We start from the raw sequence: 15330 nt of genomic DNA on the forward strand, positions 1-15330 counted from the left end.
CTATCTCTTTTAAGATAATAACAAAAAAAACGTGAAAATACGCGATAATAAAAACATATTTCTAATTTGTAAACAATACTTTCTTACGTTGTTTCTGTTCCAATCTCAAACTTTGTCTACACACACAATACCTTTAATAAACAGTAAAAAACTTTGACGACGAATTTCCAAATTATACTTTACTTAATAAACAAACATCGTTCTTTGTAACGCAAATTCATCGAATATGCTCGCGCATGCGTAAAACATACGAAAAATGCGAGTAACGAGATGCAGCCGTGTGTAACGTTTCGTTACTCGTTACTAGATGGCGCACCTGTTACTCGGTACCGAATACATACGGTTTGCTACAGCTTTATTATTCTCAGTAAGAGCTTTGTGCGCGTTGTTTAGTTTTTGGAATACGTTTTTTATAAGTGCTGCGCAGCTGAGCGAACAAAGAGAGCCAGCCGGCGGCTACGCCGCTCCGTAACAGCAGCTGACCGAGTACAATGACCTTTCTCCGCGTACGGCGCGCTATTGACGGAAATTTTTATGAATTTGCGGCCAATTTTTTTATTTTTTACTGTGACGCAATGTGTATGTAGCTCGTATTTGTTATAAACGCTGCAGGTTGCGACTGTATTTTAATACACTTTAACGTATTTCTTACACTTTAACGTATTTCTTACACTTTACATATTTTTAAACTTTTATTTTATGCCTCATTTTTCACGGTTTCTGAAAATCTGTATGTACGACCGAGGTGTACGTACGAACCGGGGCCGTACGAGCGAGATTAAAAGACGTTGAAGTTGTAAAGATGACGAAGTCTGAGATAGCACGGCAGCATAAGATATCAGCGTCGACCCTGTCTACGATATGGAAACGGTAGGGACGCGATTATGAGTGCGGGGGTCATTGAAAATCGGAAAATCGGATTTAACGAAACATCGATTTAGAGTAAACATTTTCGGTAACCATAGCACTTCGTTAAATCGGGGTTCTACTGTAGTTGTATCCAAAATTTTACTTATTTTCATTTATTTCTGTTAATTTTTGGGTAATTAATAATTTAATGTTCACTTTGATTAATTTCGTATACTTCTTAACTTTTAACTATTCCAAATAAACTTAGCATTTTCCCTAAGTAGATTTGAGAGATTTCAAAAGATTCATTGTGCTATTAAAAGGAGATAGTTTAATAAAGGTAAAAATCATTTTTTTCTTACTGAGGCGAATTACTGTTTTGGAAATATAATTTACTAGCTGCAATACCCGGTGTTGTCCGGGCTAAACACAGGGTGAAGGGGACCTTTTTCGAAATCAGATGTAGTTAGTAGAGCCAAGATTATATGGTTTTATGCGAAATCGCGAATTTTCATGCGAAATTCATCCCAAACCGCGAAAAATGTGAAATGTTTTCTAACCACAAATAAACACCTCAATATTGATTTAAATCGTTAACTACCGACTATTGGTTGATTGACAATAATTCCGTATCTGTTTGTAGAAGAAATGGTCGTCATCCAACTGCAGTGTGGTGGTTATTTAATACGTTAATTATTCATCTTAAAAAATTACAATATATCACAAAAATTGACGATTTCACGAACAAAAAAAAGATCGTTATCGGAGTTAGGTTATGGTTTTTAAAACTCATCTAGCCACTAGAGATCACGCAATATTAACAACTGACGATCGTAAACTAAAATTAACAAGTTAACAAACACAACAACGTGAAAAATCTCAGCGCCTTGTTTGCTGTATCCTTTGAAAAATACACGTGAACAAAAACTGCATTCATTAAATAAATACGTATGAAAATAAAATGAAAGCGAATATTGATATTTAATGATCACTTGATATTTAATGAAATTTCACTGTAACGCAATTTTGTGTGCTTGTTGAATAAGCAGTTTACCGTCAAGCCTTCATTTTCATTTCACACTTCACAGGCGAGAGAGCCAAAATCGTAACATAATCGAAGTTTTCAGATCGCTAATGAAAAAGCACCATATTGCAAGGATTTATTTATTTTACGATCATTAAATATTTTAAATAACGCTTATTTACCCAACCCTTCCGGAAAATAAATAAAAACATTTATTTCACTGACCTGACATAACCTAACCTTTTACTTCGGGTATAAGGCTCTCTCGCCTGTAAAAAGTAGGCTTCCCGCGGTTTATTTTTTCGCTACAACTTCAGTAAATACTAGTTTTTGGTACCTCCGGGCTTTGTTTACAAATGACGTGCATAAATGAAAGCTAAATTTCTTAATCATGCCGAAAAATAAAGCTACTGCGGCATCACGTGCTGACGAGTTTAAGAATGAGGGATTATATGTCAGTGACAGAAAAATACTTTTCTGTAAATATTGTAATTGCCGTTTGGAGCATGAACGTAAGGACACGGTAAACAAGCACATAATTAGCGACAAACATGTAAAAGCTAAACGATCCCCATGCACTTTGAAACGACAGCTTTCTATCCCAGAAGCAGGAGTGGCGCAAATATGCGCAAAAAAACAAAAGGAAGATTTAGTTCTTTGTAGCTGCAGGTATTCCTCTTGAGAAACTTGACAACAGCAAGCTGACTGCATGGATGCAGAAGCATGTAAGTGGTGCTGGTGATCTTCCAACAGCGGATTGGATGAGGAAAAAGTACATTCCCCTACTTAGAGAGAAAAAAGAAGTGGAAATCAAGCAGCAGCTCTTGGGGCAAGATGTGGTCATACTCGCAGATGAAACCACTGACAAAAGTAATAATTGTGTTTTCAACATCTTGTTTAAAATTCTGAAACCAGGTGCTGAACAAGATGTTATCTTAGGGGCTTCTTGTGTCCTTGATGCAGCAAATGCTGTTTGTTGTTCTCGGGCAGTGATTGATGTATGCTCCAAATATGAAGTCAAGGAAGAAAACATAATTGCGTATGTTACAGATAGTGCCAGGTACATGACAAAATCTGCTGGCACCCTTGAAGGTGTATTTGGTGACCACATGTACCACATACAATGTTGGGCCCATAAAGTAAACATTGTTGGGCAGATCTGGCAAAACAACTTGGAAGAACTGAACCTCTTCGTTTGTAAGGTAAAGATGGCCTTTCTTAACACCAGAAAGAGGAGGCATGCATACCTTCAATTTCTTCTCCAGAAACATGGAGAAAACAAGGCTCTGGTCAAGTTATTCCCCATGCCAGTTGTTACACGTTGGAACACATGGTTTGAATCTGTATCATACCTCGCACTCCATCTGCACGACATTGTGGAATTCTTTGAGCAGCTTAGCGAAGATAACTCTGGTGTTAAATATATCAAGGGACTCCAGAAGGAAGAGTTACAATGTCTTGAGGCCACTCTTACATTTGTGGCTCAAAACTGTAACACCTTTGTAGAGCTAATTAATTTTCTTGAAGGAACAAAGTATCCTACTGCTCATCAGTTGTGCACAAAATTGAGTAAACTGCAAACTACTCTTGATGTCTTGGCTAAGGGAATATTTCCTGAAAATGTTGAAGACATTTTGGCTGAAATGAAAACTGTCAACTCTGCAGCCCTTAAAGAGCAGTTCAAGAACACAGCTAAACTCAGTCTTATAAAACTGATTGATCTGGTGAACACTGATCCATCTCGTCAACTATTTCTGGGAATCAGCGCTCTAATGAATCCTCAAAATGTAGGAAACATTCGTGTGGAGGAAAAAGAATTCCAGAAACATATTGGGAACCTACCTTTCCTTTGCAAGGTGCAGAAGACCTCTGTAGCAACAGGCTAAATAACACTCCAAAACCTGGTTTCCCAAGACCAGAAGAAACCGCATGTGAACTATATAGACATGGTGGACATACTATGTAAAATGAAAGCGGATTATCCTGAATTTGCAGCTGCTGCTTTAAAGTTAATATGGATACCTGCAACGAATGTGGACTCAGAAAGATCTTTTTCTAAGTATTCTGTAGTTGTAAGTGACAGAAGAAGATCTCTAAAACCAGAGAATGCTGAACTGCTGACAATGGTGGCTTTTTCCTGAGCTTAATTATATTGCATTTATAGAACAAAAGTTTAACTGTAGTTTATATTTTAATTAATTTAGACTCTCTCCTGAACTCAGGAACAGTACTTACCTGCATAAGAATACTGAATATTTTAGTTGTTAATTTTTTATGTACTCTCAACATAGTATTGTTTAATATGCATATTTTAAGTCTCTAACCACAAATTATTGAAGCATTTGATCAAGGCAGCTCTGCTAGGTGTGTACATGTTATTACATGTGTTTTAATTTTTTATGACGATAAAGACGAAATCCACAATTCTTAATGACGAAAAGTCCTTTTTCATAACACCATAAAATCTTGGCTCTAGTAGTTAGTAATTGTCTTCTTAATTTGAATGTCAAGTGTGAAAATTAATTAATATCCCTTTCAGATCCCGACAGACGTTGTTCTGCCAGTTTATAGTTATTTACCTGGTCTGTATGTAATTTAGACTTAATAAAGCAATATAGAAAACAGCTGAAAAATAAGAGATTACTAATATTGAAAAGATTCCATTATCTAGCTAATGCTCGGCCTGCATTGCAATGCCTCATTCAGTTTTGTTTTGTAATATGTTTGAAGTAGTTCCACATATACAAATCATCTATCTATCTCTATATGTATATTTATCTCTATCTACATCTATATACATTTATGTATATCTCTATCTCTATTTATCTCTTTATATCTACACATATACTTCCCACTATCTCTATATATTCTATATAAGTCTCTATATAGCTCTATACATCTATAGGTATATCTCTTTATCCAGCCCATTTAATTCTCTATACCTCGCTCTATCTCAACTTATCTCTCCGTCTCTATCTCACTATATATAGGTATATATATCACTCTATTTCTGTCTCTCTTTTATATTTAAATAAATAGTGTCATGCGTGCTCACTTATACAACAAAAACAGACGAAGTGCCGCTATATAAAATTAAATAAACACATTTTTTTACACGATTCGTGCTCCAACTATTGAAAAATAGTTATACCATCTCAGTAACCTTCATGGGCGTGCGCATAACAAATCACCAAAATTTCATCGCAATCGGATGAATGGTATAGGAACGCACACGGCACAAACAAACGAAAATTAAAGACATGACAAACGCATCAAACGATGGTGCATTTAAAATTCAAGGCAACTCTACCTATTGACGAAGTTAAGAACAAAAATGTTATTAACGCGTTTATTTTGCTAGCCGCAGCGAGCTCCACTAAGCGGACTGGTCTCACCAAGGAGAAAAATATTAATTTGCCAGACCTTACTATGTGTATGATCATGTCAGACATAGAGAAATGACACTCACTCACTATTTGTATGTCTATGACCTATGATTTTTCCATTTAAAATTTAATTATCACTTCTTCACTCCCTTAGGGATGGAATTTCATCTTAATATGGGGTCTAAGTGTTAATCCAGGTTATAAGCTAGCTGTAGGCCAAATTTCATTCAAATCCATTCAGTAGTTTTTACGTGAAAGAGTAACAAACATCCATCCATCCATGCTTACAAACTTTCACGTTTATAATCTTAGTAGGATTTTCTTTTGGATTTTCATATTATTTAAGTATCTACCAGTAACCAGTTTTGGATACAATTAATACATAATTAATTTGTAATTTACTTAAAATTAAAGGATTTTTCTTTTCATTGATGAAGTTTAGAATCCCATTGAGTTAATAGGTAAAGTTTGTTATCAATGACTTGATCTGAAAAGAATACGTGTTTCAATATTGTATTACTTAATTTGAAGTTTTTAGGAAATATAACTAAATTAATTTGGCGCTAATTTCAGTTCAGTGATTATTTCGTCAAAACAGTAATTTCTTATCAGTAATATTTTACCTTACCGGGCTTTTTAATACACCAAATAAAGAATTTAATTTCAATATGTTTAATTTGCACCTTACCGTAGCATATAATTACTGGTAATAGTGCTTTGAATACTAATCAAAACTTTATAACTATATGAACGCAAGGAACATCCCGCAAAGCAAATATTTTTCCGAGATGCAATTTTGAATGTTGGATTACTCGTAGGATGAAAGCACGAACACTAACATGGCAGAATAATACTCTAATCTGTTCTCTGTCAATACTTGGTTGCACTTGCACTCGGGCAACACCAACGAACAGGAAAAGCGTCTGACTAAATAAAATAATACAAAATCAGACAAATAATTGTTTTGTTATAAAAATAAAATAAATGTTGAAAGTTAAGTACTATATTTTTTTGTATAAATAAAATACACTCTTAGGTTGTTATGGGGGACTCATTTTATAATATGTTGTTGGTACTCGTGTGTTAATATCGTTTGCGATTTATTTACCAAATTCGTATCTTGAGTTGACATAACCTCAAGTCAGCACACTAGTAAACGTGATCAAGTAGCAGTCTAGAAGAATAAGCGGTAGTTGTATTTGCCTTAACATTATTTTCTTTGAAGCGTCTGTGTATATTTTCCCACACACGTTCATGTTCGGCTTGCTTACTTGTCCACAACATCAAAGGTTGTGCCGTAAAGTAACTACTGTTTGCTGTGGTAGCCTACTGTGCTGAAGAATGAGTTCCGCTGCCGCCGACAGTGATGCTTTAGCATGTGTACAGCCGGCATCATCAAAAAGTGGTAGCAGTGTTGTATGGACTTACAGTACACTCCCGATTATCTGCGAAATTTAAGTGGCAGGGCCACCGCGGATAGTGAAAATCGCGGATAATCCACAGAAGAGCCTAAAATGGGAAACAAAAAAGGAAACTTTAATTTGAACTTTAAAATCTTAAAATGTATGTACAGTAAAAGTTACAATTAATAGTAAAAAAAAATTTAAATAATGCTAAAATGTTAGTATTTTACTGAATAATTAACATACAATACATTTCAGTAATGTAAACATAAAAGTGCTCAACCATACGACTAGAAACAAAGTGCGACAGAGACAAAAATAGCAACGCATGCAAGCCTACTGCGTGAGTTCCGAGAGGGCCTGTGGCGTTTTACTGTATACTGCACACAATACACTCGTCAATAGAGTTCAAATTTGCTCACTTGTAATAAAATACAGATTTACATATGTGCTGTATTTTTTCGTAGCATGCGCGGATAATATGGAGTTTACTGTATTTTGAAAAAGTGTCAGAATTAAAATCAAAATGTAATACATGTGGGCGTGAACTCAAAATAACGACAGGTTGCACATCAAGCGTGGCCAAACATTTAAAGTTGCACACAAAGCAATATTCACAATTCTTGCAGATGCAGATGGAAAAGCAAAAACTGACACATGTAAAAAAGGCTCAACAAACTTTACCATTATTGTTTGCAAAAAGTAACAAATATTCAGTTGACAACCTCCATGCAGTTTCCATCACAAAAAGTATTGGCAGAATGATTGCAATTGATCTTCAGCCATTCAGTATGGTTAATGACAGGTTTCGTTGAAATGATGAATTTAGTAGTACCACAATACACGATTCCCGACCGCACTACCTTTTCATGGACTGTAATTCCACAACTGTATGAAGAAACAGTTAAGGTCACATAAGAAATGCCACATGATTTTAAAAATGGTGTTGGCTCAATTTGATACACTAGAGACATGAGGACATCTCGCAGTAATGATATCTACTTGTCCTGACTTGTTATTACTGACTAGCAACTTTGTCCTGGTACATCACACATTGGGAAACATTCCTTTTTCTGGGGAGCACAGTGGTGCTGCCATTTGCAATGTATTATTGGACGTTTCAAACAAGTGGAAAATTCCCCAAGGTGTACATGTGTGTGTCTTATCTGATAATGCAAAGAACATTAAACTTACACTGTCAATAACTTTTTGGGTGCCATTCAGTTGTTTGGGTCATACCCTGCAATTAGCTGTAAATGATGGCAAAAAGGAAACTCCTGGTATGGAATCAGATTGCAAGAAAACACGCAGCATTGTGGGCCATTACAAGCGTAGCTCACAAGCCACTCAGCGTTTGCGCACACTTCAAGAACAAATGGGGAATTCATAACATGAACTCATTCAAGAAGTTGAAACACTTTGGAGCAGTGAATATGCAATGCTTTTACGTCTCTTGGAACAGAAGAAAGTAATTGCAGCTGAGCTTGCTTCTTCATGCTCAATGGATAGTTTAAATGCTCTTGAATGGAGATGATTGCAGGTGTGGTGGATGTATTAGCACCTATTTATGAAGCTACTAATGATTTGTGTGGGGAAAAGTATACCACCATTTCTATGGTTATCCCCATTATAGATGGCACTAAAGATTTGTTAGAAACTTTCATCTCAAGAGCTGAAGCAGGAAGTGACGTCTTTGCACGTAACATGCTTAAAGCAATGCTTGTGCGATTTCCTGACTACAGACTATGAGAATATGTTATTTCAATGCTTGATGATCCATGAAAAGAAGAAAGGACTACATTCTCCTAAATTGTTCATAGAGTCTGTCGATTCTGACACAAGTTTCAAAGGCATCCATAAGGAACAAACAACAGGGGCTCAAAATACACTTCAGCCATCATCATCCTCACAGTTCTCAGTGTAGAACAAATTTGATACAGCTTCATAGTCAGTGGCAGTGAATAATCCCTTACCACATGAGAGTGCGCTTGATGACATTTCAAGGTACATCAATGAGCCTGTCATCAGCACACACACTGATCCATTTGCATGGTGGAAAGTAAATCAATTCTGGTTCAGATACTTTTCAGTGGTTGCCAAAAGATTGCTGTCAATTCCCGCTTCTTCGGTGCCAAGTGAATGAATGTTTTCTACAGCCAGTAATATTATGACTTCTCGCAGGGAATGTCTTGCACCTGAACTTGTGGAGAAGTTGACATTTTTACATGATGGTCTGTAAACACCATCTCTATTACAGGCTTTTATTTACAGTGTTTTATGTTTACTAAGCTTACCCATTTTTTATAAGATAATGAACTTGACATATCTGTGTTGTTTATTGAAAAGGGATGTTTGCATAGGCCTAAGGCCTATCATTTTTAGCTTTTTGTCGAAAGAATAAGTAGCTTTAACATTTAGGTCTACGTAATGTTTTTTTTTGTAAAATCATTTGTTTAAATGTATGTTTATATAGCCTACCATAAATCTTATGTCAAAGTGTTTTATTTTGTATGTAAACTGTAGCCTATATAAATCTGTGAATGTTGTATATGAAAGTAACAAGTAGAATTTTAAAAAATTCTTATATTCAAGTTAATTATTACCGTGTTTTAACACATAATTGTCGCACATTTTATACTAAAAACAAGTTTTAAAAGTAGGGGTGCGACATTTATATGAAGAAGAAAAAAAATTTTTGTTAGGTAAAGCTATTCATTAAAACAAAACCCATTCGCGGAAAGTATGTTTATTTAAAAAGTGGAGTATATAAAAGCACTCCCAACAATTTAAATTCATAAGTCGTGCAATGAAAACCTTTCTTCAACTTTAAATAGAAAAACAAAATGCAAATGTGAGCCTGAACTAACGTATACCTATCCTCATAATACACACCACGAAAGAGTGTGGGCCAACAAATGTAGTTAACTCAGCTCTCGACAGAGTGCGCATGTTGCATGCAATCGGTGAGATATCAGTATCGATATTTGACTACATGTGTGCGCTCTATACAGGAAGCAACATAACCAAACATGAATGATGCCAACTAGTGCTGGCTACATTTTTATATGCGGTACACCGCGGCGACGCAGACGAACAGATAAAGGTTATAACGTTTAAAAAGTCTTTAAAAGAAAATTTACATATCAGACAACTTCGTATTTCTGTTAATTAAATAAGTAAATGGTAATTTCCTAATAAATATTAGATTTATACTTTAAAACACATAGTTTTATACGGAAAAGGTACCTACACAAAGTGCTCGAAATCTAATAGCGGGAACAAAAACATCATGCAATGTTTACGCGAGAGGTTTTTTTATCCAAATTTTGACACCCTAAAATGTAAGTGCGACGATTGTGCGCATGCGACGATTATGCGATAAAAAAGGGTATTTCTACAACTGCCAACTGGAAATTGAATGATATTAAATAATATTGTGTCAACTTATTTGTTTGTGAAACTATTTTTCCTTCACTAATACAAGAATAAAAAATTAATGCAAATTCTTATGATAATAAAACTTAAAAATTAAAAAAAAAATATTTGAAATTGGAATTAAATTTCAAATAGTTTGTAGAGATTCAACTCTGAATCGAATCAAACTGAAAATAGAGGATTCGCACAGCCTTAGTTGTATGTTTAGCTCAGTTTGGTTTTTCAAATGAGAGATTCCAATTAAATTGGTTTAATTTTAATAAATGCTGTTGATTTGTTCCCATATTCAAAATACTGTTGAAATATTTCCTGAGACCTTTTTTTTTCTTCTAAAACGATGTCATTTTAAAATTAAAATATTGATAGTAAGAATGTCTAAAGGAAATTCGCTTTGGTAAAATAAATAAAATAAACAAACACTTGTGTTTTTCAATACATATAATAATTTGCATTGTCAAAATAAGTAGAGATTAACAGAGACTAGAAAACTTGTGCAAGTCAAGCAAGTACTACACGCCCAAGCCAACTGTGGTCCCGGGAAAAATGTGAACTACCCAAGGTCAGACGGACCCCTCCCTCCGCCGTCATCCCTTCCGCCACACTGTCCCCTCCTTTTCCCTAGTCCGCCTCAATGGTCGAAGCGCGTCATGTCGCGGGTGGGACGGCAAGTAGAGTTGTTACCATAAGTCACGACACAGTGCGCGGATACGTATCGCTGTTCAAGTATTTCACGGATCCTTTGAAAGCGGAGCAAGGTTTCGAAGCGTGCGTGACTGTAATATAACGTGTTATTTTTGAAAGATTTGTGCAATGGGAGTGCATGACTTGATGTAAGCTTTTGGACATACGCCATTGCTTAGCACATGTATGTCTGTAGAAGAAAACTACAAAAAAACACAAATGACAAAAAACACAAATTAAGCAAAAAATTGCTGTTGTCAGGATATAACGCCACACAATACTCCACAACAGGAATATGGTCAACAAACAAAGAAAAACAAAGAAAAATGGACTAACAGAACGAAAAAAAACCACAAATGATGACAGCACAAATTATTGAACCCAAAACAATTCAGCACAACAGTCAAAATGAGACAAAAACACGACCAAACGAAAAGACGAAACAAACACAACAGTTTTCTAAAACAGAAACAAGCGACGTTTCGGGAACTGCTATCTGCTCCCGTCCTCAGGCAGAGACTCATATATATGCTGTTGCAAATGAACAAATACTTCTCAAAAGGATAAACAGCTTTTATTTTCATCATACCATAAAACCTAATAAATATAAAAACCTAATAAATCATTAATAAAGTCATTTACAAAGTGGGAAGAGCAGATAGTTTAAGGAGTGCATGAGAGAGGAGAAGACTGTAATAAAGTGAAGAATGAGGAATGGTGGAAGGACAGAGGAAAATGGAGGCATTTTACTTAGCTGACCTGGCCACAGGCTGGAAACATGATGATGATGATGATGATGAAGATGATGAAGATGATGGTGAAGAATAAGAAGAAGAAAGTGGGGAGAGCCAGTAGCTAGGTTGCTTTGCTGCAAGCATAAAAGTAACAGAATTGACACAGCCATGAATTTGTTTTATTCTTAAGAGTCCCTCAAATCTAAATCTATGAATTAAATTATATAATAAACTAATACAATGCTGATATTTTAGTTCTTCAGAAACGTTCAACCTGCTGAATTATTATTTGGAAAATTAAAAAGCATATTTAATTTACATTTTCAGGATAAACAATTTCTTTGTTATGTCACAGATGTTTCCTGAAGAGCTAAACAATTCCCAGAGCCTTGTACAAACATTTCTTTGATAGCCTCTGTAGAGGTAATGATGTAGTCCTTGCAAATACACAGGTTCTAGATTTTAATTTATAAATTTTTCTTTCTGAAATATTTTTCTTTCCAATTTTTTTCCTCCAACATCCAATCTTGTAGTGATTGGTTTGGTCCATATCTGACTTATATGGACGGTGTTATGTAAAAATGGTTCAACCCACAAACAATTTCAACTGAGTAAATTGAGCTCAAAGTTGAACACACAATAATTGGTATTGTGGCAGTGCGTTGAATGTTTGGTTGCAAGATGGCATACTAGCAAGGAATGTCGGTTAAAAAATTTTAGCTCAATTAAAAGTGTCATTTTACCTACACAATTATTTCAATAACATTTTTTTCCTTTTGTTGGTTAACTCATTTGTGCATAACACGATCCATATAATACTTTAAAAACTATCCTGGTTTAGCAGTTATGCTGCATTGTCCACTTCACAGTTTTGTTATTCATTTAAGTCAGATTGTCCAAATAACTATTAAACTAATTTCTTTTTCTGTGATTAGTTCCAGAAAGAGTTAAGACAGCCGTCCAGTGGGAAGAAGTGAGTGACGAACTGTGGAACACGGGAGTGTGTATCATCATCAACCACTTCAAAGAAGTGAAGCAGGTAATGTCACCCTTGTTACTGAACTACCTAGTTTTCAGTGTGCAAGATGACACGGCTCTTTAAAAGAGGTGGTTGTGGTTGTTGTTGTTGTTGTTGTTGTTGTTGTTGTTGTTAAAACTTGAAAAATAAATGTGCACCTAAGTACAATACGTGAGGACACTGCAACTTGTCGACCAGCCATTTAACTAACTAGCAAAAGGAGAAAAATTAGTTTTTACTAACTTGCTTTTAAACCTAACCGCATAGAAAAATAAACCATATCATTGTGTAAAAATAGACAGATACAGAACACGACTTATGGGGGTTATAAGTGTAGTTTCATAGTTAAAAAATAGGCCAGAGCTTTGTTTTTCTCTTTCTTTCTTTTCAGAAAATGGCTATTTCCCCATCGTTGAAACACCAGCTTAAGTACCACATGATGAGGAGGCTCCATTAATTGTGTTGTGTTCTGCGGCGCAGGTGGCGTGGCACGGCCGTGGGGACTACTTCGCCACGGTAATGCCGGACGGACAGAACCGCTCCGTGCTGATCCACCAGCTGTCCAAGAGGCGCTCCCAGATTCCGTTCAGCAGGACTCGGGGCCTGGTGCAGTGCGTGCTGTTCCACCCGATACGGCCCATCTTCTTTGTCGCAGTGAGTGTCGCACTTCAGAGCTCTGATCATCTCGCAGTATTCTCCCACACGAGTTGTCGGTAAACACATACCACACAGGCAGGATACTGGAGAAGTATCGGCCACGGCCCGCTGTAAGGGGTCGTCCATTAATCACGTGATGTTTTTTTAGCAAATTTTTAACCCCCCCTCCCCCTTAGTGATTTGTGGTGAGGTTTTAGCTAACCTCCTCTCCCCCCCCCCCCCCCCCCCAATAAATCACGTGTATTTTTTTGTTACAAAATATTTTTAAAAATTTCAGAATATTATCTTTAAATATAGGTATAATCTAATTTAATTCTGGAATATTAAGCACAGTGATAAAAATGTCCAGACACACATTAAGGTTGCAGGTTTATTCTCACTGGCATAAAAATAATAAAGGAAAGGCTTATATGTGATTTACGCATGTATTCGGCGCCAAAATCACAGTCTTACTGGCGACTGGCAAGCCGAGCCGGGTGGTTCATGTTGCGGCGGGCGGGGATATTGTTGCCTGGCTACGGCGAGTCAAAGTCACGCGTCACTTTTCGGTTTAGTAGAAATCTGGCGAAAAAATAAATACACGTGATATCTCTCTACACCCCCCTCCCCCCTTGTGATATTTCGTGATTTTTCCCGACCCCCTCTCCCCCCCCCCCCCCCCCCCCCAATCCTTTTCGAGCCTCACGTAATTAATGGACGATCCCTAAGGATCTGTCCCAGCCTATGCCTGGAGTGATTCCGGGAAACCATGGAAATCCAAAATCAAGATGGCGGAACCAGGACTCAAGCTCAGGTCTGCTGCAGTGCGTGTCCAGTGTCCTACCGCTGTGCGGCCTTGCTTAATTCTGTTAATGACTAGGTGAAACTTTTCAGACACAGCTTTCAGTTATAATTTACACTTCAGTGGCTGGATATTGAGAGGTAATAAGTCAAACAAACACAATGTAGCACTAGACTAACCAATCATAATTCATAACAAAAAGCAAGGTTATTTCATTTGATGCTTGTACGAATGTGAATAATAAACTATTCATATTCGATTCAACCTCAAATACTAACACTTATAAATAAAGAATACTCATTTTCTTACGAATATTAGACATTGCATAACTCGTGAGTTTGTTGAATATCAACGTTCACTTATAGATTAAATAATTTGTGCAATATAAATATCCTTTTTTTATCTTTTATTAATGGGGTTTCATAATAAAAAAAACATGAACAATAATCAACGTTTTAAACGTGCAACAAATATTCAAATTTTTTTTCACTAATATCTTGCTAAACAGTAATGGAAATATTGCGTGAACAATTCAAAATACGGAATATTTGTCATTTCAAACTTGAAAACAAAATCATATATATATTCATTTCCTGACATTCACAACTGGGAAAAGATAAATAAACGTCAGCAACCGTGACCACAACACCACAAAACACGAACACTCCATTGCGATTGCCATTAAAAAAGTACACGCCTTAGTTTCGACGTGTAAATCGATAGTCACAATCAATCTAACACCATGTGACACAGTAGCAACTTATTTGCTGATTGTAACTATGTATGATGAAACAGATGTTGCAACTCAAAATTATGTTTAAAAAAACGTAAATAATGGGTTCGGATTCCAGCTTAAATTAGTAGAAATTGTGTTTATAATATTGCTGAACTAAAATGCAGTTTACTTGGCTGCCGTTGAATCTTTAAGTATGAGTTTTTTAAGGCTGTATGACCCAAAAATATTTATTCCTGATTGTAATGTGAAAATAATATTTACATATAAAGGAGTTTTGGGGAGTGACGAATTGTCTCTAAAGCTGATAGTTTATGAGCTATGTGAGCTCAAAGTTTAGTTTGGTAGCATGTCTGGTAGTACAAAACTATAAAAGTATTTGATAGATTTGGCCAATTTTTTGTATAGTGCAACTCACATAAGTGAACAACTAAGTAATAGTATTCAAAAGTTTCATAAAATGACTGGTAGTATTTGTGCACGGTCATAAAATCAGACAATTTCACTTTAACATAAAAATGGCAACAATTCACTTAAAATAAAAACCAATATATTTATGCAATACCTACAACCATACAGTTTTATTAGAAACAATAAAAAGTGTGATATTCGTAATAGTACTTCAGATT

The 15330-nt window shown here is 35.8% G+C and overlaps 1 protein-coding gene across 1 annotated transcript in view; it reads left to right on the forward strand.

Moving 5' to 3' along the window:
• LOC134527515 (ribosome biogenesis protein BOP1 homolog) overlaps window positions 1-15330 on the forward strand; it is a 142894-nt gene that overhangs the window by 98172 nt on the left and 29392 nt on the right. The window contains exons 9-10 of the mRNA XM_063360250.1: window positions 12448-12551; window positions 13011-13184. Of these exons, the coding sequence (XP_063216320.1) occupies window positions 12448-12551; window positions 13011-13184 (278 nt within the window). The remainder of the gene's footprint in view (window positions 1-12447; window positions 12552-13010; window positions 13185-15330) is intronic.

This window comes from Bacillus rossius, chromosome 1 (assembly GCF_032445375.1).
Source record: "Bacillus rossius redtenbacheri isolate Brsri chromosome 1, Brsri_v3, whole genome shotgun sequence".
In the NCBI taxonomy this organism is placed as follows: Eukaryota; Metazoa; Arthropoda; class Insecta; order Phasmatodea; family Bacillidae; genus Bacillus; species Bacillus rossius.